At 36.7% G+C, this 24353-nt stretch overlaps 2 protein-coding genes across 4 annotated transcripts; both read right to left on the bottom strand.

Annotated features, from left to right (window-relative positions):
- Positions 1-442: 442 nt before the first annotated feature.
- On the bottom strand, positions 443-11797 carry LOC120107539 (transcription initiation factor IIB-like). The gene is made up of 7 exons (XM_039120851.1): positions 11099-11797; positions 10386-10410; positions 6333-6462; positions 6121-6251; positions 5901-5989; positions 1104-1180; positions 443-1030 (listed from the first exon to the last, which is right to left on the bottom strand). Exons 1-7 carry the CDS (start codon positions 11452-11454, stop codon positions 897-899), a joined length of 942 nt encoding a protein of 313 aa, XP_038976779.1. The 5' UTR covers positions 11455-11797; the 3' UTR covers positions 443-896.
- Positions 11798-11944: 147 nt separating this feature from the next.
- Positions 11945-23282, bottom strand: LOC120107538 (probable tRNA N6-adenosine threonylcarbamoyltransferase, mitochondrial). Of its 3 annotated transcripts, none has more exons than XM_039120850.1 (14): positions 22915-23282; positions 22749-22793; positions 21437-21511; positions 21247-21343; positions 19257-19347; positions 18652-18701; positions 17452-17642; positions 17239-17324; positions 16311-16389; positions 16120-16203; positions 15591-15705; positions 13327-13415; positions 12374-12454; positions 11945-12219 (listed from the first exon to the last, which is right to left on the bottom strand). In XM_039120850.1, the coding sequence occupies exons 1-14, from the start codon at positions 23209-23211 to the stop codon at positions 12181-12183; spliced, it is 1419 nt and encodes a 472-aa protein (XP_038976778.1). In that variant the 5' UTR covers positions 23212-23282; the 3' UTR covers positions 11945-12180. The 3 variants fall into 3 exon arrangements, 2 of the variants coding, with proteins under 2 accessions (XP_038976778.1, XP_038976777.1); XM_039120849.1 differs by having other exon boundaries at positions 11945-12187; positions 12284-12454; positions 22915-23280; XR_005509283.1 differs by lacking the exon at positions 11945-12219 and having other exon boundaries at positions 12408-12454; positions 15591-15701; positions 22915-23280.
- Positions 23283-24353: the final 1071 nt, after the last annotated feature.

Raw genomic sequence — 24353 nt, 5'->3', positions numbered from 1 at the left:
AAAGTTGTATAAAATATATATTATGATCTTAATAAAAGAAAGAACTTTACACAATTTTATTTAAAAACTTAAGAGCATTTTTGAAGAAAAAAAAAACTCCATTACCAACCGATCGGAACTGGATTTTTCCATGTCTCACATAAATTTTTCTTTCCTATAAAATATGAGAATCTTATTCTCTTGAAAAAGCCACTTTTCTATCTTCATCCTTTAAAAACTGTAATAAAATATAAGACATTTCTCCAATTTTTTTGTTGACCACACTTTTCTCCTCTTTACACAAACCAAACAAATCCTTCATAAAAAAAAAAAAAAATCATATGAGGTCCAATTTCCACCGACCTAGAATTGAGATAATTTTTTTTTCCAAAAGTACATTTAAGTTTTTAGATAAAATAAAATAAAATCTTTTCCTTTATAAATAATATGATTTGATCTGTCATTGTAATAGAACATGACATCTGATCTGTTGAATACTCTTCAAGAATTTTACAGTCAGATACAGAAAGTCGTCAAACACGTGTACAATAAACAAGGACTCAAGCTTAATTACATGGCAAACGCTATTAAAAGCACAGGTTGTATAGTTATCATATATCCTAGCCTAGTGCCAGAGGCCTACGCGGACTAGTATTTATGTTTGTCTCAGCCATAAGGTTAGGTTAGTTTATAATGTGTTTGCTCATCACCACACAGTCGTTCAGAAATACATATGTTGAGAGGGGGAAAAAAAAAAGAAAACTACTTCAGGTTCGTTTCTGGAGTCCTTTCAAAAGTTCATGTCGAAGAATGTGAACATTCTTGTGCCAATAACAAATGGCATGCATCAGTCACACCATGCTACCTGCCGGTCCTGAATTTTTCAAGTAGCTCAACTGCAACTGGTTAATTATGAACTATGGGCTGCAGAGATTCTTGAGGTCTTCCTCCTTGGCAAATGAGGCTGGAATGATCCTTGAAGCATAGGGATAAAGATCTTTGTATGAATTCCTTATAGTGCCTTCTGCCACTCCCGTGGCCAAAGAGATATCTGCAACATATTATTGTGAGTACAAAAAACAATATACTGGAACCACAGGCCAAAAAAAATATTGTTTCCGTACCTCTTAGAGGTTTCTTCTCCTCTGATAGCTGAGTTATCATGTAAATGACAGCTGCTGCGATTGATATAGGACTCCTCCTGCAAAAGCAATGGTTGTTGCAATCCTTGCCAGTTAATACAGATTTTACATTCAACCCGTTATTGCAAGGTAACATCATATTAGAAGAACTAAAATCTTTGTAAGTGGTTCTGGTTTAAAATAACATGATGATCTCAATATGCTTTTCTTCATGGCCCAAGGCCTGACTTTAATATGATGAGCTTCTCCATGAAAATGTATAGATTATCAGTCAGCAATGGCTTGGACCATAACTGAACTACTTGCCATCAAAGATGATATATCAACAAATCAAGAGATAAAATATCAACAAGGAATATGGAATAGATGAAGCTACCCGTAATATCAAGTTATCAGACAAGTGAACCATTCATGGATTTGGATTATGATAGCTGCAGACTTGTAGCTGCCAGCAATGTTTATCTACAGTAAAATGGCGTCAACGTTGTCATCTACATAATACAATCTGTAGTACAGTTTCCCTAAATCTCAGCATGACAACCTGAATGATGTTACCAAAAAAAATTGTCAAAATAACTTGATTCTCACTATCGACTAGTGAAAATGAGGTGACTCAACCATATTTCAAAGTCCCCATGAATTGTAACATTTGGATAATGATTATAAGATTTTGCACTGTAAGTTATTAGGTCTAAATTGTTAAAAGATTTCATACAATAAAAACTCCTGTGCCTCTTTCTTTTTCAACAGAGGTATCCATTCAAGAGTATGATTCGAACCTTCAAATGATCATGACAACACGATATCAAAGATGAGGAACCAACAAAAGAAAAAGGCAAGTGCAAGAGTGAAAAAGAAAAAATAAATAAATAGACACAGAAATGAAAGTCCCTATCTAGTCATTTTCACAATAGTAAACCCATTTCCTGATCCCCAAGACCAGCATCACAAGTTACTTTCTTCATTCTCCCTTGATGTTCTGTGCTTCTCAAAACAGATATTTTCATTCCTCAAGTTCCATATTCCAGAGCATACAGCATGCCATACTTTCTTCTTTACGCATCTTTAAACTCTTAACAGCATCCTACCTGACACCCAAGATTATGTCTTCAACTCACAGTCCTAGGTTATTGAGTGAATGAAAACCTAGCACCAGGAAATCCAAATGAAGTTGCATAGGAGACTAAGCATCGCACTCATTTAGGCAAAATGTTCAGAAACAGTCAAAACTAGCCTCTTGTTAGCAAGCTTCTGTTAAGGATCTTTTCTTGAATAGTATAAAGTATAAACAAAGCCTTGGATCCTAGTTGATTCTAAAAGATTCCATAGCAACTTCTCTAAATACAGAGTGACACCCTAAGAGTCCTGAAAATACAAAAAGATTTTACAGTCAATACCCCAGCAGTCAACCATCTCAATTATCTAGGCTCTTTGTTTCTCCACACCATAACCAATGATAGAAAGGACAGACAATTATGGCATCAAAGGTTTCCTCATTTCAAACATGCCATCTGAAAAAATTGGGCTCTGCACATACTTGTTCCAATATCCTCCCTATATAGAAACTAAACTGGGAGCTACAAGCCATCATGAAAAGCAAGTTAAAAGTTGAAGACAAGACACTTGCAGCACCAAAGATCCTCTAATAACGTTGTTTAGCTAAGGCTAGGCACTTCCGTCTACCCCTAACTGGATCAATGGCACTTGATCCTGACTACTGTGCCATGTTACTATGACCAACAAGCAATGCATTTGACTTTGACTACAAGGCACCAACACCATGACAACCCCCCTTTCCCTTTTCTCTGCGGGCTCCTTCTCACTCCCTAGTTTGTTGCATGGACTGGGCTCATGCAAGTAGAGCATTCCAAGTGAGCCTAGCCCTGCCATGCAATAGCGGCTTATCCCTTCAGGGGCTGATTTGATACTTCAAACGTCTAATGTGGAAAGAGAAGAGGGAATGATTCAAAGGTTGCTAGGTGGAAAGGTGTGCCATTGGGGCAGGACAGCATTTTTCAGAAAGTGGATTGAGATTCAATTTTAGCTGCTCTTTATCTGTCATTGGTGTGCCATTGACTGCTACCGTCTCATCCTCGATAGAATGATCAGTGCAGAGATCGCCTCTCGTAGACGAATACCGACTTGCGGAGTTTGCTGACTTGGCACTCTCACGAATGAAATGCACACTCTTTGGCTCCTTTTACTCCTCATCATTCTGATGCTCCCTCTTATCTACGAATAGTTTTTTCTTTGCATTCTCTAGCCAACTCACAGACCTGCTCAAAGTGTCCCAGATTGCTGATTTGGCCATGTAGCATTAATTGTATCTAGAAAGCCAATCAAAATAGTTTTTCACTTTTTCAATTCTTTACTTTCTTCTTCTAAAATATTTTTGCAATGTTTATTACAGATGAAAGCTCTTTTGATTTGTTTGCTTTTATCGCTACTGTGTGTTCTACAATTTTGTGAAAACCTGACTGCTTATGTATGTTTACCATTCATCTTTCTGTTTAGCTTCTAGAAGAACCAATCAAAGCCGGGACTAATCTCCATGTTAATACTGTTGGCACAAATAACAAATTGATCTCGTCACTGAAATGGGTTTGGTCTGATATTGATTATTAAAGAGTTAATGCTGGATAAGAGCAAAACTATAGCACAAGCTGAAATTGCTGGAACTTCCATAAGAATTTACTCGTTCAATGTAGTATATCAAACCCATCAAAACTAAAGGCGTAACAGCTTACAAAGACACTCAAATGGAAAGAGCTGTAAACAATGGTGCAAAAAATGTACACCTATTGAGAGCATTGTAAATAATATAGTTCATGTATCTATTTTCTGTAATAAAAGTTCCAACACAAATGTCATTATAGGGGGTAGCCTCTTATTTGAAAGGAGCAATTTTCGTAAAATTACTTCTGATGGTCACAAATGTGTGGAAACAATGCAAAAGTAATGGTGATGGTCTTATTCTAAAAAAAAAAAAGTAATCAGAGTTGCTGCATATATTAAGTTGCTATAATATAATTTTTTTCTTGGTTGTCGTATTACAAATAATGAGTTTCAAAGATTACTGCCTAAAGTGAATTATGAAGGGGGTAAGTTTCTTCTCAATCAGATCTTCTATTTAGGGCAACACCAACTTCAAATTCTTGCTATAGGACATGAGTACCTATCAAGAACAATTGTAATTTAGAACATCTTTATGCTTAAAATAATTTATAGATAAAAATATTAGTTAGTTTAGTTTTATGTTTTGTGTTTATTTACGTCAGAATAAAATTGCATTTTAGGTCCGGCAGTCATTTATTTATGCCAAAATAAAAGTGTATTTTAGTCACTTATTAACATATAGTTACATACACCTACATAGTCTAATCCAAGGGATTTTCTTTAAAATATAATAAATTTTGCAAAATGGCATCATTTACCATAGATCAGAGCAAATGTCAGGAAGATGCTTCCGATAAGGTCCATTGTAATAACTATTCCCAATGCATTAGTTAATAAGAGGAGAGTTTGTGACTGCGAGATGTTTAGGAAAATTAGACTTCATTTTAAGACTTTTAATATTTATTTATCATTTAGTTAAAAGAAGGGATTCCTTTCATTTCACAATCTATGTTCCATCTATATCAATCATATACGCAAGTTGGTTGTTTTATGACAATTAAAGGATGAATAAATGTAACTCATAGTGCAAAATAAGCATCAGTGCAGGCACAGCTATTCTTAATGAGTTTGAAGGCTTCAAAACCCTAGATAACTGCAGCATGATGAAGTTTATATTGATCCAAACACCTAGGAGGTTTAAGATACCACATTAAGCAACACATATAACAGTTTATGATGTCTTATGCAGATAAAAAATTATCTCTAGTATAACATCCAGTAAATTTACAAACTGAAAATGCCTTTTAGTGGAGGAAAAAAAACGTTGGGGGCTTGTTTGGTTGTCTGTAAATTTTGATTGATCATAAAGCAGGTTTTATGAAAAACAGAAAGGGGCCAACCTTTTCACAAAACCCATTTTTCAGGTTTCATGACAAATCCCTCTGAAACAGGTTTCACGAAAAGCAACCAATCGGTGATGTCATAAACCTCACTCAATTTAGGCACTCCATAAAGTCATTTTCATAATGCTGACAACCAAACAGCATTTGGGGTGCAATAACAACCTCATGTTCTAACTCTTAACTTGGTATAGTATATTTACTGGCATGACAATAATTTATTTAGTATTTAGGCTGCCACCTTATACTAGTTACTTAAATGCTAAAAGAAAAAATTTATCTATGTTCATGCTTCTTGACTTTCAGTAAGTATTCTAATTGATAATGCTGGCAAAAATGTCTATTTAACATCTGGAATTGAATTTTCTGATATAAGTAAATGTTGAAGGTCCCAAAAAATTTTATTCACAAAATGCATAGAATTTTGTCATCGGATGGTATGCTTCTAGGCAGGCTTAAGGCTTTATATGTTGCCCTAAAGCCCTTCGGTTGTACAAATGCACAACAAGAGCGTAGAAAGCTTGCTAGCTGTCATAACAATTGGATAGACCACAGGTCTAAAAAGCATCCCAAAACTTAGATGAGGGCAAGTCAGATGAGGGAAAAGAACTTCATCAATGATGCTTACTACATAAAAGAGAAATTATAAGAATAATCGAACCAATCAGGAGAATTGTAGGTGATATATCAGGAACTTTTCCTAGAACACACAAAAGAAATCAGAAAGTAACATTTTTTACTAATTAACTTTCCAAAAATGTACCTTATATCAAGCTCTTCTGACTTCTGGACTGCTTCCTGAGCAGCCTTGACTGCTTGATTTGACATGCCAAGATGTGAACAAAAACGCCGCTGCAAAATTGAGGAAAACAAAACTCAGAAATCTCTGTAAGACTATCTCAACTACAAAAAAGACTATTTATAAAATAAAAGGATATCAAAAATCTAGCCACAGGAAGAGATGGTAAAACACCGGAACTAACCAGGAAATCCCCAGCATGGATCGTACCCATTTCCATCGATTGACCCATCTCAACTTCAAGCTGCTTTACAATGTACTCTTTTGCCCGACCAATTTCCTTCTTCGTAGCTCCATTGGCAACAGAACAGATTTCTATTTGAAAAAACGGGAGTTGATGAAGTACACCCCAAATGATAAATTCAGATAAGACTTGTAATAAGATGTCAACCATACCCTTTACAGTTCGAGGCCTGTCCTCTTGGCGACAAGCAATATATAGACAAGCAGCCAAAATTGCATCTTGATTTCGTCCTCTAATGGACTTCAGATCTTCCACTTTCTTATATATCTCATTGGCTCTATCCTTTACAAAACAAGTCATTACGATCATTTAAGTGATGATAAAATCCAACAACATGAACCCCCCAAGGGCATCTTAGAGCATTCACACACAACTGACCATTATCTACCCTCCAGCCAAGTAAAGATACAGCACAAACCAGACTTCAAATGATGACAGCAACAACAACTACGTAAAGTTCTCGTTTGCATAACAAAGAATTAGAAACCAAAAATGGACATAATAAAGGCATCCAAATTAACAACCTCGCCAACAGCTCTAGCAAATAGTTCTAAGCTGAAAAGGTCAGCAAATATGAGTTGTTATGCTATAAATTGAAAGAATAAACGACTTTTGCAATGAACTGCCAAATCTCCAAAAATACCATCTAAGCACATGCAATATACATAGTATATTCAACAAGGGACATTTGATGGATCACTATGATACCATCCATAAACATTGTTCGCAGTACATTTGATTTAAAAAACTTCTCATTTAAGTCTATATTCTTGTCATTTATGAAGAATCTGGAAGTGGTGCATCCCTAAAAGAAATGTATGGGTTAAGTTAGAGACTCATGGGCCTCGCTTATTTGCTTTACCATACATATAGGTTATAATATTACAGGCAGATGGAATTTATTTTTTAATTTGATGCTCACACCATGCAGCTCGGAGAGAGAAAGAGAGAGAGATGCTAACACTTCTGATGGATGGAGGGCTGGGATTTATATCTTGATAATAATGCTTGCAGAAGGGTCGCTCAGAAAGCCTGGTTTCACAAACAGATGGCTCAAGGGAACTTGGCTTATAATAGTAGAGATTATTGCAATAATTGGGAGTGCAATATATGGCACGCAAGAGTCAAGGATTAAAAGGACTCATCATTACAGTACAATATCTATGATAACACCATAAAAGTACGCTATTGACAAGGTAAAGATGCATGTACCATACAACATATGTTCTGACTCAAATAATTGTATATCAGTTTGTTTCAAAACATACCAAAGCAATATGCAACAGAATATATTGATACACATTAATGAAAGCTTGTACCCAACTTTACCAGTTTAAACTTGTGCCTTATCACCTAAAACAGCATTTTTTATATTTGCAACAATACAAGCTTTTCCTCTCCTTGCAATTCATTTTAGAATTTGAAAGCCTAGCACACAGTCGGACAGGGTGACAACAAAACATAATTCTGAATTGTACAAAACCTTCAAAATGAAGGTATACATAAGCTTCAGAGTGAGATTCCCACATTACTAGCGATATGTAAATTACACCTATGAAATTTTGTTAATGCATGACTGTGTAAACATAAGTCAATTCCCTACCTATAGTCCTTATCCTAAATTTCAAGCTTGCACATGATGTTAATGTGTATTTATCAATATGTAAAGTTAATCATCCATCAACATATCACCTGAAATAGGTGATATACAAACAATATGCTCTACTAGGATAAGAAAAACAGAAGGGATTATTACAATGTAAAAATTAGAAAAGAAGCAGCTACAATAGCAGCTCAAAAGTTAAAAGCAAGATACTAAGATTCTTAGGGACCTACAACATAATTACATCCATTCACACATAAATTATATGATTAGGAATGGAAAAAACACAAAAAATACTACAACACTATTTCCATTGAGTAGCAGATTACATACACAAGGCAGATCATCAATAATAATAATCTCTAGGATAGAAACAAGACTAAGAGCATGTTTGGATATTCCTATAAGATCGGGATAAAAAAATCCTGCAAGAATCGGGTCTGGCTCGTCCAGCACATATCTTCTAGACTATGTGCACAGATATGTCTAGTATTATAAAATATTAAGCTTGGCCCAGCTTATAACAACTGGACCTCTTCAAATCCATCCTGTAGGATAGAAAAAAGGACTGGTGAGGTCATTTTTTTCTTCCTACAGGATTTGGGCCAGCCTACTCTGAAAGTATTTCTGTGAATACTGTGAATAGAGGCCTTGCTTGGCCTGTGTTCTTGTGAATCCTATTGGATTGCACAGGATTATCCAAACAGGCACTAATAAGTTTCAAATAGGCGGGGACTCTTATCTAACTCGCAGAAACTGCACATATATCACCACAGGAAGTAGTAATTATCATTGAAGTTCATCAAAGGACAGCTGTGGCATCTAAATGTGTAAGCAAGAACTTATGCACATAAACAAAACAACACCAGTCACATGCATATATACTTCTAAGGTGAACCACAGGCCTGCTCTAGATAGTTTGATCTTTTGTTTTTCCTTATATTTTGGTGATAAATTTGCCATTGATTAGAATTATGAAAGCTTGAAGGCTAAAAATATCAATTAGCAAATTGAAGGTAAAACCAAAAGGATGAAATAGAAGATACAAATATATCAGAAATAAAATGGAAAAAGTTCATAGTGATTCATGCTTGTAAATTGCCTTCCAGGAAAGGTTTTTAGTTACTTAGATCTCTGCGTCTGATTGGGTGGCCAATAACTAGATGGACCAAGATCGCGCTATATCTTGGCTGAGATGGAAATTTTCGAAAACTGGAAAAGAATCCAGATTTGCAATATTATGGTCCATAATATAGCAACTGAGGTTTAAACTTGGTCTCAGTTTCGATTCTGGCCAGGTCGATGGAGTTTCCATGTCAATGGTTTCAGAAGTTTTGCTGGCATGTTTGTTGTCCAAAATGATTATAAATCATATGATAAGGTAATAGTCAAACATTTCATGTGCCTAGCATTTCTTCTAGAACTAAGCCAGATTTTCCTTCATCAAGAAGATAAATTCTCGTAATATTGACTCAAAGGGAAGGTGGTTCTGCATCCAAAGACTCCTATCATAGCGACTTTAAGCTGTGACATGAAAAGGTGTTCAATAATGGTTCAAAAATCTTGTGACTCTTTCCATCTATCCATACTCAATCATCAAACCCAGCACCTAATCCCCCCCTTTACATAGAGAAACAACAAAGAAAAATTAAAGGAATAGAAGTAGCATTGCAGAGATGGACAATGGAAGCCCATTGAACATCTAAGAACAGTCAAAACATGTACGAATGTTTTGCTCCAATTAGGCTATTTTGCTTATGATATGAACATTAGAATGCAATGCATTTCCCTGCAACATACCCTGCCTTCTTCACTCTTCGTCACGACTATTTCCCAGGTCTCCAAAAATCTTAGAGAGCTATCCTGGAAAACATAAGCTTAGAATGCATAACCAATAGGTGGAATTTGGATTCCATTAGCTGGTATTTAAGGATTCATTTAAGGCTATTGTTTTTGCCTATTGTTGCTTTCATAAAGAATTTGTCACCGATATACAAAGTGCAATTGTTAAGTCAGGAGCTCGCTGCAAAAGTTTGTCGAACTTAAATGGACTTGCTATGATTTGTGAAGTTAATACATGTAGATGGACCAGATTTGCAAGCTTAATTTTTGTGGTTTAGAAGTTTTATGTAATTTTCATATTAAATTTAGTTGTCATTAAAGAATCCAAAAGTTGTCAATACCAATGAACAACTTCCATCTTATTAGTCTCAACTCAAACGTCTGATTTTAGAACACTATAGACATATGCATACAACTCTTTTGCAGGAAAAAAAAAAGAATAAATAAATCAGCAAAAATCTCAGCACATAGGAGAAAAACCCACAATGCATTCCCATGAACATCATTAGAAAATTAAAACAGAAGACATCTGATAAGCTACAGTGAGACCAGTATTTGATACAAAAGCAAACAGAAGGAACGAGCCATAAGAATTTATTAAAAAATAGCAATGTGATTTATACAGCTTGACAGCAAAAGAAAATTAAAATCATCCTTACCCCCAACCATGTTATTTACTCTCAAAATTCATCTCAAAGAAATGATGTTGCTTTTATAAAAATTCTGCAGAATAGAAACCATATGCAGACTAGTTTTGTACCTTGATAGTGGCGACAAGACCCAACCTGAAAGAAAAGGCCACTAGATCAGTACTAGCTTTAACATTGAATTTGAAATTTAGAACATTTAATTTGAAATTTAAAAATTATGCAATAAGACAATTTGGATTATCTTTTTCATGGAAACAAAAGACGCATATTACGTCTTACAAGCTAACATGATTTGATCAATATTATCAATATCAGGAACGTTAGTATTGTTTATCTGGTTTCTAGAAACAAACCTAGTGCTTGTGGCCCAATTTATAAAGAGAACCCAAGAAGACATTTGAAGAACAAATATTTTCTTAAAAGCATCCAACTGTTTCCCACTTCTGTTCAATTCTTTTTCTATAATACATCTAGCCATATGTGTGCCTCAGGCATGACACAAACAGCAAATGGATTCCAGTTTTGTAGAAAAAGACAAAAGAAAATGTCACTAAGTTTACCAGTCTTCCACTCTACCATACGTCATGGATTGTAGAATAATAAATTAAAGGGATTACTTCAGGGTTTAGCCATTGTTTGTTGATTCACATTATTACAAAGATATCTAATTTGCTGGCAGACGTTTTTACATTCCAGACATATATAGCATGCTCGATTCAATACCTAAACGTAATAGCACTCAGTCTAATTGACCATCGAAAAGAGCAAGAAATCAAGAAGAAGGAAGATGGAGATGGGGGGTTAGTTAGATCTAGAAAAGGACCTGTCGGCCATATTGGCGATGGTGCGGAAGGCAAGGATGAGGGAGCGGTCGGGGTTGGAGCCGCGGGTCTGCCAGCGGCCGAGGGAGGAGGAGAGGAAGTCGCCCTGGGCGCCGTTGGGCTTGGCGATGACAGTGGAGAGGCCGCCGTCGGTGAGGAGCGGGTTGGATGGACCGCCGACACGGACTGGGTCGTTTTCAGAGGATTCGTTGGCGAAGGTCCGCCACTCGGAGGTCTCGTCGATGGAGTGGGCCTCCAGCACCAGCCCGCACTCCAAGCACACCATGTCCCCCGCCGAGTGGTCCAACACCACCTCCGTGCTCCGCTTGCAGTCCGGGCAGAACGAAGCGTCCGCCATTCCTTCTTTCCTCTTTTTCAATTTTCCTCTCTCTCTCTCTCTCTCTCTCTCTCCCGCTCCCGTAGCTCTTCCTCTGTTTTCCTTCTTCCCGCGGTCGTGCTGTCGGTAAGGGAACGGAGCGGCAAGCAGAACGGAACGGAAATGCGGTTCCTGGAATCTCCCTTGGGTGTTCTTATGCGCACGCGAGCGGGTGCTGTTGACACGACATGCGCGTGAGCATTATTTATTAGTCGAGGTCACGTGGCATGCACGTGAGAGCATTACTTGGCTCGCAAACGACCTTCCACCTAATATAATAAGATCTTGATTACTCACTGAAAACTACAGTCAAAAGATCGTATCGTATTACGGTTGGAATATTAAAACTTGCCAGAACGTTCAAAAGCACCCATACACGTGTGTGTGTATATATATATATATATAGTAAACAAGGACTTCGAAAGCACCCATATTGCACGCATAACAATACACATACAAGTGCCACATAAAATTAAGGAAAAGTATGAACATAAGTTGTTAAAAAGAAGCATTATCCTGAACGAAGACATCTTAAATGGTATTCATCATATTGGCTGCCAATAAAAAGGACGAGAAAATTTTGAATTAGACATTCATCATTGTCCTCTGCTGCTTAATTTACAAAGAGAGCGCTGCATGAGCAAGCTATGGTGACCGCAGGGTATTTTGGATGTGGTTTGAGCTGATAACCTCCATTTCAGCAACATCCTATGGACTGGAAGGAGAAAATTGACGCATCAGTTCAGCCTGTGATGCACGACAGCAACTATAGCGATGTCAACCCAGGACCTAAAGCAGATTTTTCTCTTACCCATTCAAATATCAGATCAGTTAGAAGTTCACAAAGCTACACTTGTTGTTGAGCGGAACCCTGTATGATGGATGTAAGTGATGGGTGTACCCTGGCTCTTTTCAAGGAACGAGCTTCGCTTTTCCCTTGGGAGTGTTCCTCACCCAACGGCCATCTTGGACGCAAGTCAAACTGTATTATGGCAAACAAGCAATTAGGTGCTGTGGCTACTAAACAAAACAGGATTATAAAAGCAAATGTAAGAAATAATTTGCAATTTTTTTTTCAAAAAAGAAAGGGAACTAATTTGCATGTTTCGAAATGGCAAATCAAAGACTGGGATAAGTAGCATTCACCAACCTATTCTCAAACAACTAAGAATTATGATCTGCTATACTTTTACAAAACAAAAAGGTATTTCTACAAACATAGCTTTGTCATGTATAGCATCAGAATCAGCTAGTTGCTGCATGTACTAGCAATGATTTAGACTGCAAAATAGCAAAAGGTCATGCATGATTTTGATATGTCTAAGTATGCAATATCTTTTTGCACCCTCTATTGTGCATAATTCTAAATCAATCATGCTTCCATAAGTCCACCAAATAAAATCTTTCTGCTCGTGTCCTTGAGTAGAACTACCCTAGTTGCACATTTCCAAACAAAACTGTTTCAAATCCGTTCTCCTATTCATGTCTCAAAAACTTTTTAAGGAAATGTTTTAGAAAAAAGTAATTCTTAGAAAACAATATCCCTTTGAAGACATTATTTTCTATGGAATAGGACGTTGCATAACAGGAAAAAATATATATATAGCACCTACATAGTATATATATCATATCTGTGACCTGTTTGATATCTTGTCTTCTGGAAACACCTAGACATAAAAAATTTTATGTTTTGTTTTGCTTCCCACTTTACTCCCATAAAGGATTCATCAAGACAGATTTGGAATCACCAAAGTGTTAAGTGGCCAGTCCAGCATGAAAAATAATTATCAAGAAAGATGTACATGAAGGACGGCACTAAATGCCTGATCATATCCAAAAAGAGTTGATACGAACCATAGAATCTTCAGGCTCATCAGCACGAGGGGGAGGATCAAATCTTCCACATAGGAAGTGCTCAATCCCGGTCCAAGCAACCATTACACCTATTACAGTGACCAACATATAACAATTACAATAATAATGTATGCTTAAAGCATGGATCAAAAAATTCTTAATAAATAGAAAATTCATTTCTCATGCCAACACTCAAGTAGCTCATGGACTAGTTAACCATTACTACTTCACTAAAGAAAGCAGAAACATAACATTTGCAATGAAGGACCACTACAATTATGATGAAAATGATAATTAACAATGGCATATATGCAGACAGTTAGTATTTTTTTTGAAACCATTGCCGATATTCATTGTCATCACATCACACTAACCAAAGTTTGAGGAAAACTTCAGAAGACATCTAAATCTAGACAAAGCCATAATGATCCATAAAAATGAACATCACAATAAGGCATTGCAATATGCTCTTTGTACTTCTACTTCCCATTATTAATAACCTTTTTGTTGCAGGTTTACATATAGGACGGCAAAATTTTGTTGAATTTGATTAATTCAGCTTGCCCTAGAAAAAGCTGAGCGCAGACAGTAGCCAACTTGTCCAAAAACCTGGTCCACATAAAAAATTTTGTCTGACTTAGAATTGTGTCCAAGTCTATAAATCCAAACAATCAGAGTAATTATTGCAGACAAGGAAGCAGACCAAACCTGGACTTGGACCCACTGTCTTTTAGACTCTAAAATCTCGATTAAAAACCCCACATAAGTGCCCATAGTTTTAATTCCCACTTTCCCAAAATCTGAGAGCAAGATCATGCACTCCCTAGTCTCTCCCCTCTCCCGTTTAGGGTTTTCATTTCCCCCTGCCACACCTTCACTCTATGGTCCAACTGCCTCCCTAAGCAAGCCCCATCAACAGCCAACCACCACTTGGCTTATCTCGCCAGCCCACCACCTGGCCTGTGGCACACCCTTCAATGGCTGACCAGCAAGTATTCTCTTCCCTCTCTCCCCTAGCCCTATGCTAAGACCCCACCCCCCACCCCCCTAGGTGCGGCCCCCAACCCTACTGCTCACTTGTGCTCCCTCCAACCATTGACCCCACTTGACCATCCTGCTCTCTCCCCTTAAAAAATCCCGAACTCTATAGCATCCCCCACCCCATAGACAACCACTAAATTTCACTCATACCGGCTCAGATCTGGGATGGCCCAAATTGAAAACAAGTTCAGTTTCAAAAACTCGGTGTCATCCAAGATCCAGGTCTGGATTAAGTCCAAGTCAAGCAAAAAACTGTGACTATAGGCCCTCATCGAACCCAAACTGATTTTTTGTCTCCCCTAATTTAGTAATGGAACATGCTAGTGGCAAGTAGTCTCATGACAATGTACTTTGAAAAGCAATGCTAACCTATTCTTGCTGGTCAAAATAAAATAATACACATGGAGAATGGACATGCCTATCCCCATCTTTGATCCTGATTTTCTAGAAGTTTAAATCCACATGTAGATTAAGTTTAAATCCACTTGCAGACTGAAATGAAAACCACTAAACTCGAAACCTATTTTTGGCAATACTGAAAACAGGTCCTCATGTTCTTACCAACAAAAATGAAAAATGAGAAAGTAAACTAAGATGACTTTGAATCACAGTCCATGTAAGCCCATGGACACAGGAACTTCATCCAAGATCCCACGTCTTAATTAAGTTGGGCCAAGCAGAAGTGGACCTTCATACACAAAGCAAATTGGGCTTGGACATTTGAGACCAATATGGGCCTAGGTGGGCCTTGGAAGTAGTTTGCAAAAGTTGACCAGCTTGAGAAAAGCCAAACCAATGTGCATTGTTAAAGTTCAAGCTCTAAGAGCAACTAAAGAAATTAATTTAGGTGCTAGAAGGTGATCGCCTATGACTGCCTAGACACTCAGCTATCTTATTTTAAGCTTCAGTTACATGAATTGGAAGCAAGTGCTGGAGAGCGTTTCCAGAGAGGTCCAAAAGCAGATGTGGCACTCTGGGTAGAAATTTCTGACTACTAAGGTTTAAACTACCTTTAGCAGAATGAATATGCACCCTGAAAAATGTAGAATTCAATCTAAACAGTATCATAAACAAGATCTACAAATATCTCTTACAATTGTCACAACAAAGGCTTGGAGGAGAGCATACAAGTTGAAGCAAATGAATATGCACCCTGAAAGATGCAGAACTCAATCTAAACAGTATCATAAACAAGATCTACAAATATGTCTTACGACTCTTACCATTATCAGTACAAAGGCTTGGAGGAGGGCATACAAGTTGAAGCCCATTCTTCTCAACGACATGGTTCAGACGAGTTCTAACATACTGATTTGATGCAACACCTCCGGAAACTACCTACAAAATAAGAGACAGAACAACAATGGTATCAAACATCAATCTCCTTGGGCTGCAAAAGAACCGAGCTAAGCTTTGACTATTCAGATTTGACTTCATTATCTCAAGAGGAGAGGTGTTCAAACTAGGCTCAAGCCTGAGGAAAAGTCAGTTTTGTGTTTTAAGGTTTGTCTCATAGGCCACTAAAATGAGCTGGTTCACACGAGTCAAAGCATATGCTAACTTTTGGAAGCTGTATGAGCCCAACTTGTTTATTGGGTGAACCTTAAAATGCAGCTTCGTTTTTTTTTTTCAATAGCTTCATGAGCTAGAATGAACCATTTAAAGAGTGGACTTTGTGCTTTTCATGATTAGTCTGGTTTCTTTCGAGCCTCATAAGTTCAAAAAGAAACAAAGAATCACAATTTACATTACCAAACATTTAACAGAAGGTTCAATCTTCATTGCCCATTCAATTGCTCGTTCACACCTCTCTTCCAAATGCAATACAGCAACTCGCTACAGAAAATTTTGATAGAAGCAACATTCCAAAGCATTCAGGAAAAAATCAAAATACTTAAAAGCCAGTATACTAGTTCAACTAAATACAAAATTTAATGCATAACCTGAAAGGATGCAGCAATATCTGCTCGAAACCTTCTTTCCTGGCTACTTGTAGAAGAAATGGAATTATTTTCTATAGATCTGCAGATAGCATGCATCACTCTCAGTAGTGGAAGGCCAATGGAGTTTAAATGACCAAATATTATCAACAGTATACAAAATAAAAAGAAACAATTTTGATCATTGGCACCTTAAATTAGTAAGCCATGAGAAGTAAGAGTAGCTTATGTATTGTAGGTGAGAATGTAAAGAAATTTCATATTTCTAGGAGTAAATGCACAAACATATGCACATTTTAACATGACACCGCGAGTGCAGATGTGCAATTTAAAGAGGACATCATTGAATAAAACATTCACAAGTTGCAGGGCAGTTGGATATAATAAAGTTCATTAATTGCTGAGTTTGTCATAAACAGCCGTTAAACAATATGCAGCAACAGTTTCTGTATTTGCTTAACTAAGTTGTACTCCCATGCTGAGCAACATAAAGAATGAAATGGCAATTTGTTCGCAGCTCTAATTTGTTCATAGTGGCATTTGTAGCATAAATACAATGTAGAAACAACATGACAAAGATTAAATGATTGGATTAATGGACTCATTCGACATGCAATGCAGATACAAAGTAATAAAATCCTTACAGATTTTCAGATTTTTCAGTAATTGCTGAGTTGTTCCACAAACAGAAGTTAAACAATATGCAGCAAGTGTCTTTTTTTTTTGCCTCATTAAGTTGTACTTCCATGCTGAGCAACTTAAAGAATGAAATGGCAATTTGTTCACAGCTCTAATTTGTACATAGTGGCATTTGTAGCACAAAAACAAAGGAAAAAACAACATGACAAAGATTAAATGATTGGATTGAACATGGACTCATTCAATGTGTATGATGCAAAGGTATGAAAATACAAAGTAATAAATTCCTTACAGGATTTTGGATTCGATGGCCATTCTAACTTGAGTCTTTAGACCAGCATATGAGAAATTGCAGTCCTTATGCTGTCTCATAGGAATCTGGGGGAGAAAATAATGAGTGATAAAAATATTGTGACTAATGCAGGACAACACAAGAGGCAAATGGTTGCTTCACATGCAGATAACATTACCAGTAGCAAACCAAGAGCTCCAGCAAGAGACTTACTGAGAACTTGATAGAGTTTGCATCACCTTCCCGAGCAAGTTCTTCAAGAGCTGGGCCACCACCTTTTCTCATATCAAGGCCAAGCCATCTTGCTGTCTTGTCATATGCTTCACCAATTGCATCATCTATTGTTGTCCCAAGTTGAACATAATGACCAAGTCCGTGGGCAAGAATAAGGAGATTGTGTCCACCTGAGTGTCAAAAAACATACACTAGCCAATAGTCGCAAGCATTTGTTTCTATTAGATTGGAAAGAACAAATAGATACTCCAAGTGGATTTAGATGAAGTTCAAATCCATGTCAAGGAAAATATGAACCCAACAATTTAGACTCCCATTTGCACCAAAATATGCATGTTATGTTCTGATTTACAGAAACACAGAACTGATAAGGAACATATCAGCCATAGCACTACAATATTCAAGCTAACTTGATACTCATACTCAAGTTAGAATGAACAAGGATTTGATATCTAAAGCTCGAAGAAGCACTTTGACATCATTGGACTACACATGAAATATGGAAAGATACATCACTTAATCCATACAGAATCCACTTGGTGATGAAAGACAAAACACAAAGAACAGAAACAATTATTAATAAGATATTTTCTTATCTACCTCCCCAAAGAGGTAAGAAAAATAATGTGAAAGCAATGAAATGAGTGTGAAATGACTGATCTCAGAATACAACGACCACCATTAGATATTCAAGATATCATGTGTGGATCTCTGTAAGAATATACTGCAAGAAAATATGTAAAAGATAAAGAAAAAAAATTAAAAATAGTGAAAGGATAAAGGGGGATGGGAGAACATGGATTTGACCCTAGTCCATTCACCCTTTTCTCTTTCTATTATGATTGCATAACTGCCATACAGTGGTCAAATGACTGATAACCCTAATAGTGAGTGCTTGCTTAAATGCCAAGCTTATTGCATGGTTGGCCCAGTTACATGACAAATGCAAATATATAGGCCTAACAAGCAACAATCTCCCATATAAAGCAGCACAGTAAATCTTACTTGATTAACCATCTAACTTTCAACAAGTAACATTACAAGTTATTAAGAGGAGAAAATATGAGAGCAGATGTAAATACCCAAATACTCCTGCATGATCTTACAAAACTGGAATTCTTCCAGAGAATAATAGAGCATTGACAGCCGATAGTGTAAATGCAGATAGAAATAGATTACCTGAAATAAGAAGAGCCAAAAAAGGAAACTGCAGGTCCTTCTCAACCAGCCTAGAAACAAGCAAAGCACAATGGACAATCAGCAAAAGCAAAGTTTGTATGCACATGAAACAACGTCAATTTGCTTGCTATTTGCCTTTTTGCCATCTCTTTGGTTTAGCTTTGTCTTTTATAGTTATTTATCTTTTATTTTGAAATTTCATAGTAAATGGAATCAGATTATAACATCAAGGAATGGAAGTTCAATGGATATTATTATCAACTCTAGGCACCAGATGGATAGAAAAATTTGGGTTCCAGGTCTTTCCTATGCAAGATCAGGGTGCTATACTTCTAATTAATGAAATGTATGACATTGCAAACATTAATATGTCATAGAAATAATAAGTGAGCTTTCTGCAGTCAGATCGAGTCAAAATTATAAACTATTGTACTTCACCTAAATCATGAAGCTCGAATTTTATCATCTGTGATTTTAATGTTCTTGTACCCTCAAAATCAGGACTTATTTAATGCTAGGTGAAAGTTAAACAAATCGACGCTACCACAAATATTGCCAGAAAGAAACATATGCACATGTATATATGAAAGTGTTGTCTTCAGTACCTAGCAACCAGAGCATGTGCTTCCATATGATGTATACCGATGATAGGCAAACTAAAATTTCCAGCTATTCTTCGAGCCTTGCATACACCAACTACATTGCAATTAAAAAGAGAGAGAAAATCACTATATTAATTGTTCGACCATACCAACATATCCAGCACTACATAAGTGACCTAAAATATTTCATAGTATGGATATATTGAGATCTTCATATACATAAAAAAAAAAAGAAACCTTCTAATTTAAAATCTCCCAACTCTGATATCAACATTAAGGGGACAAATGATAATTAATGGTAACGAATATATAGTTTTTTAAGGAACTTCATATAATATAGCCAAAAACTACAAAATTGTCATTAATGATACTAATAACCCAAGATATTACTTTAGGGAAATCTAATAAGAGGGCTTTAGAATTATATAACACTGGACTACCATTACGAGAGGACTTTAAGCAACTGAATGCATGCGTAGGACCATTTCTATGGTGGTAAGGGACATGTTACTCCACAGCACAGGTGGTACTAGAAAAGATACAGTTAAAAAGAGCTAGTGAAAAGTCATGCATAAGCTAGAGAGTAGAGCCAAAAAGGGACTGATTTTGAAAACATTGTGTTAAGAATATTTGAGAGGGAGCTGATGTTGGTGTAGATGTCCCAATTATCTCTAAAACAATTCTTTCATTGTGGTCACCACAATACTCACCAACAGTAAAGTGGCTTAAGATTTTGCACCTTCCTTCTTCTTCTTCTACAAAACTCATAGTACCATTATACCAACTACCAACAAAGAACCATCCTAATAAATAACCAGCATAATTTAGTCAAGCAATACTCAAACTATAGTTGTTCAAGGAGCTCTTGTAGAACCAACATAATTTAAGACCATGTCAATGCATGCAAAAAAATCCTCAAGTAGTAAGCATCAAAGCTTTATGCTTAATATTATCACAATTCAAACCACCTCAACTACAACATGGCCAGGCTTCTATAAGTAATCCTTTGTTTCGCAAAATCGTTATGAGGATCCAATACAAATATTTCCATCTTTATTTATCATATAAATCCTTCTATTATTCTGTCATGTCTACAGGTTAGCAAAATGTTTTCAGAAAAGTATGTATATATATATATATATATATATATATATATATAGGATTTCCACATAACTACAGGCACCAAACAATCTCATTATTCCTAACTTAATAACCATAACCATCTAGCATTATTCCAATTACTTTGGCTCAGCTATCATTCCTGTTTTTTCAAATTGGTATCAACCACAGCTAAGAAATGACTAAGGAATGCCCTTTTCACTAGAATTTGCAGCTTGACCAACACCGTATGGAAAGGAAATTTATCATATCCTATAATAGAATCAAATCTTAAGAGGATGGGGGTGGTGGAAAGGTAATGGATAAGGAGGAGGATGTAATCTAGTTAGCTTTTTCTTTATTTTTAATCATGTGGTGCACTTGAAATTTGGGCCTAGATGGTCCATAGTGTTTCTACAATTGATCAGATTCAGGTTCAAATCCTAGCTCAAGCTCCCCTCTATCTGCACACGCAATAATTTCAAAATTTTGTGATCCAAAGAGGTATTCATGTCTGACTGAAAGGTTAAAATATAATAAACAACCCAATATAACTGGATTAACATGATCAGAATTCAAATGAGCTTGTTCCAAAAGGGCATTTAAATAAAAGATGAAAAAAGAATGTAGAACAGAATCATATATCAATTCTAAGAATCTGGCGATAAAGCCTCTTGGTTATTTATGAACAAAATGTTGGTCAATGATATTCAACCACTCTATCCAATCATTTCTGGTGTAATCCTACTCTTCATTATATTATTTTGCTCATATCTCAAATGAAATTTGTTACGGCATATGGCTTCTCATCTTGTCATATCAGCAACCAGACAACTAGAAAATTAATGTAGAGAAAAGCATAAAAAGGTATTTGTGGTAACCACGTTATGCATACCCCGCAGACAAAGACTTAAACCTGGTCCAATTGTAACAGCAACTGCAGAAAGATTCTTTTCTGTTAAATTTGCATTATCAAGTGTCTGTTGTACAACCTAGAAAATGAAGCTTACATCATAACCACTTAACTGTACATGCAAAGATATGAGGACATGGTATCACCTATAGAAACCAACTAAATCTCAAACCTGGTCGATTACTAGAGAATGTGCTTCTTCAGCCATTTTAGGAGCAACACCTCCATAACGTGACAGCAAATCTGCCTTGATAGGTACAAGTGCAAAAAAAAATTTAAATTTTCAATTTCAACTAATAGCTTCAATGTATTGTATGAACATGTCATTCATGCTGAATATCAACTGCAGGAAAGCAATGATCTTTGGCTCATATAAGAAGAATTGTGTAACCAAAGTTTGTTGAGACACATCGAGTAAAATACAGGGACATGGAGATGCACTTGATAAATAAGCGATGCTGATAGTGTCTCTATATCAGATGAAAAAGAAACTTTATTGTTAAACAAACCAAGGCCAGTTATGCGGAAAACAAGCTTCATATTATCTCCTTCGGGGAAGTTAAGGCATACTTCTTAGAACATCATACAACATACACACACACACACACACACACATATAGACAAACACACACACAAACAACAGACTGTGATCACTCAGAAAATAAATCTCTTACCACAAGGTTATAGGCCCTATTCCAATTGGACCGTTTTTTGCACTTCCTTCTTCACGATTATTTCATATTAAAGGCTCCATATTCGGTCAATGCAATCCTTTTATATCCTTCATCTAAAACTTCTATCCAAGTCAGTTTAGATTTTCAACTTTGAACATAACCATGGTGGAAATGCCAAGAAGGATATGATATCAGTTGCATTGACAGAAATAGTCTTCAATACTTATATGCACACTTCATAGAGGTACTAAGAGTTGAGTTGCTTTGCTCTGATGAAATTGTCCTTTTACTGAAGGACATATTTCCTCCAATTGTAGGGAAAACCTTTGATCAGCCACAAGATTATCACCCCAACTTTCTGCAATTTTCTAACCAAGAAAGAGTCTGGCACTATAATCATTTCATTAAGGGTCATCAACTTCTTCACTTTTTTGCGACTTATTCCTGGTAGAGGCGATATCCTCGATCAACTTATTCAATTTAAAAGGTCTCGCTCACCTAATATAATCTGATGAAGATGGAAAGAAAAAAAAAAATTTCTGGAATGTAACCCTAACTCTTAGTATCTCGATGCAATGAAAGGTCACAAAAATAGTGACCTGGTATCCTGACGTACAAGAAGACAGAGAGAGAGAAAAGAGCAAGAGACGTACCAACCAACTAAAAATGTCACCTTTTCTTTCTCAAAAATTCAGATGAGCATTCCCCAAAAAGCAATAAAAAAACAAATTCCAACCAAAGCCAATCATTAAAATCCATTAATTTCATCGATACATATCCTACCAGAAACTGCTAGGTATAAACCCTTACCTGCGAAGACACAACTTGACTAAGAATTTCTCCATTGCCTCTGACCTGAAAAAGAAAAGGACATTCGAAGCAAGAATCCGATCAAGAAAACTCGCTGATGCAAACCCTATCGCAATGTTATAGCAAAGAGAAAGCGGAGAAACCAAAACGAGATAAGAGGACTTACAACAGCCGCGGCAGTATCATCGCAGCTGGTTTCGATGCCAAGAATCACAACATCCTCTCGAGCGAAGCTCCGCTCCAAGTCCGAGGATTTTTGAGCAAGGATGCCAGAAGCTGATGGTATAGCAGAAAGGTGTTTGAAAGAGGGCTTCAGAGAGAGGGGGGAGAAGGAGGTGGGGGGTTGGCGAGGTCCTGTGAAGCCGCGAGTCAAAGCCCTAGTTCCCGAAGGTAGGAGTGAAGTTTTTAGAAGAAAAGCAGAGCGGGAAAGCCAGAGAGGCGACGTGAGCGTAGAGGATGCCATGTCCTCGAAGTGACCTGGGTCGAGGGGATGAGGTTGAGGTCCCTCCGCTTAATCAGGAATTAAGGGGACATGGCGGCCCATGTCGGTGAAGGCCCGATATCAAGACGAACCGACATATATAGCGGCACCAAACAAAAAATCTCATTATTACGGCACTAAGACATCTTGACTTCAGCTTGAAACCGGCCTTTTTAACTCCGGCTATAACCGAGATGAACGGTTACAGTGAAAACCGAAGTGCCATTTTGCTTGAAGTGATAAAGATTGACAGTTAAACTAAGGTTGCAGGTAGAGTACGATCATGCGATCATAGCTGCGTGCTACTTGTACGGAACGATTACCACGTTGTCAACATGTGGCCGACTATTACAACACAGATAAGGCACAATGCATATTTTATCCTATATAAGGAATAACTCGAGGATCATCAGGTAAGCTCATTTTGAGACTCCTCTCTATAAATTTTCTCCCTTCCATACTATTGCTCTAGTATTTTGACTTAAGCATCGGAGGTCCCCTATTTATCAAAATATGTCTAATGTACTTCACCATTAACCATTTTAGTCTCTTATTGTTTCTAAGGCCTTTGCACCTTAATCTGATTATATTGATATCATCATCAACTATCTCTTCTACTATGCCTCTATATGATTTTGCGCTAATTCAAGCTATATTACCCACGACTTGATGCTTGACCCTATGGGCAACTTGGTGGAGAAGAGGATGGTGGCTGCATGAGATCTATTGAGTTATCAATAAAAATTTAGATTGCATGCGATGATGGAGCTACTAAGTATCCAGTAATTCTCTCCAATAATAGAATCATCTTGTTGGTGGTTTTATGTTTTGGCATGGTTGTGGAGTTTTTAGTAATTTATCATTCTCATGTTCAAATATATGGACTACATTGTAATTTCATATTTAAATCATGACGACCAGTTTCATTAACATCAACATGACCATTTTTGTCACTAATTGTCCACTTCCTGAGTTGCTCAATAAATATCAATTATATGAGTTGAAATTCCATGTCATACTTTATAGGGCATGATTTGTTAAATATTTCGGTAGAAATAGAAATAATGCTAACAGATTCTCCTGATAATTAGGATGTCAAGAAGAAAGCAGTTTTTGAAATCCAG

Source organism: Phoenix dactylifera, unplaced genomic scaffold (genome assembly GCF_009389715.1).
Source record: "Phoenix dactylifera cultivar Barhee BC4 unplaced genomic scaffold, palm_55x_up_171113_PBpolish2nd_filt_p 000893F, whole genome shotgun sequence".
Taxonomy (NCBI): Eukaryota; Viridiplantae; Streptophyta; class Magnoliopsida; order Arecales; family Arecaceae; genus Phoenix; species Phoenix dactylifera.
This window is presented reverse-complemented; position numbering and strand designations above follow the sequence as displayed.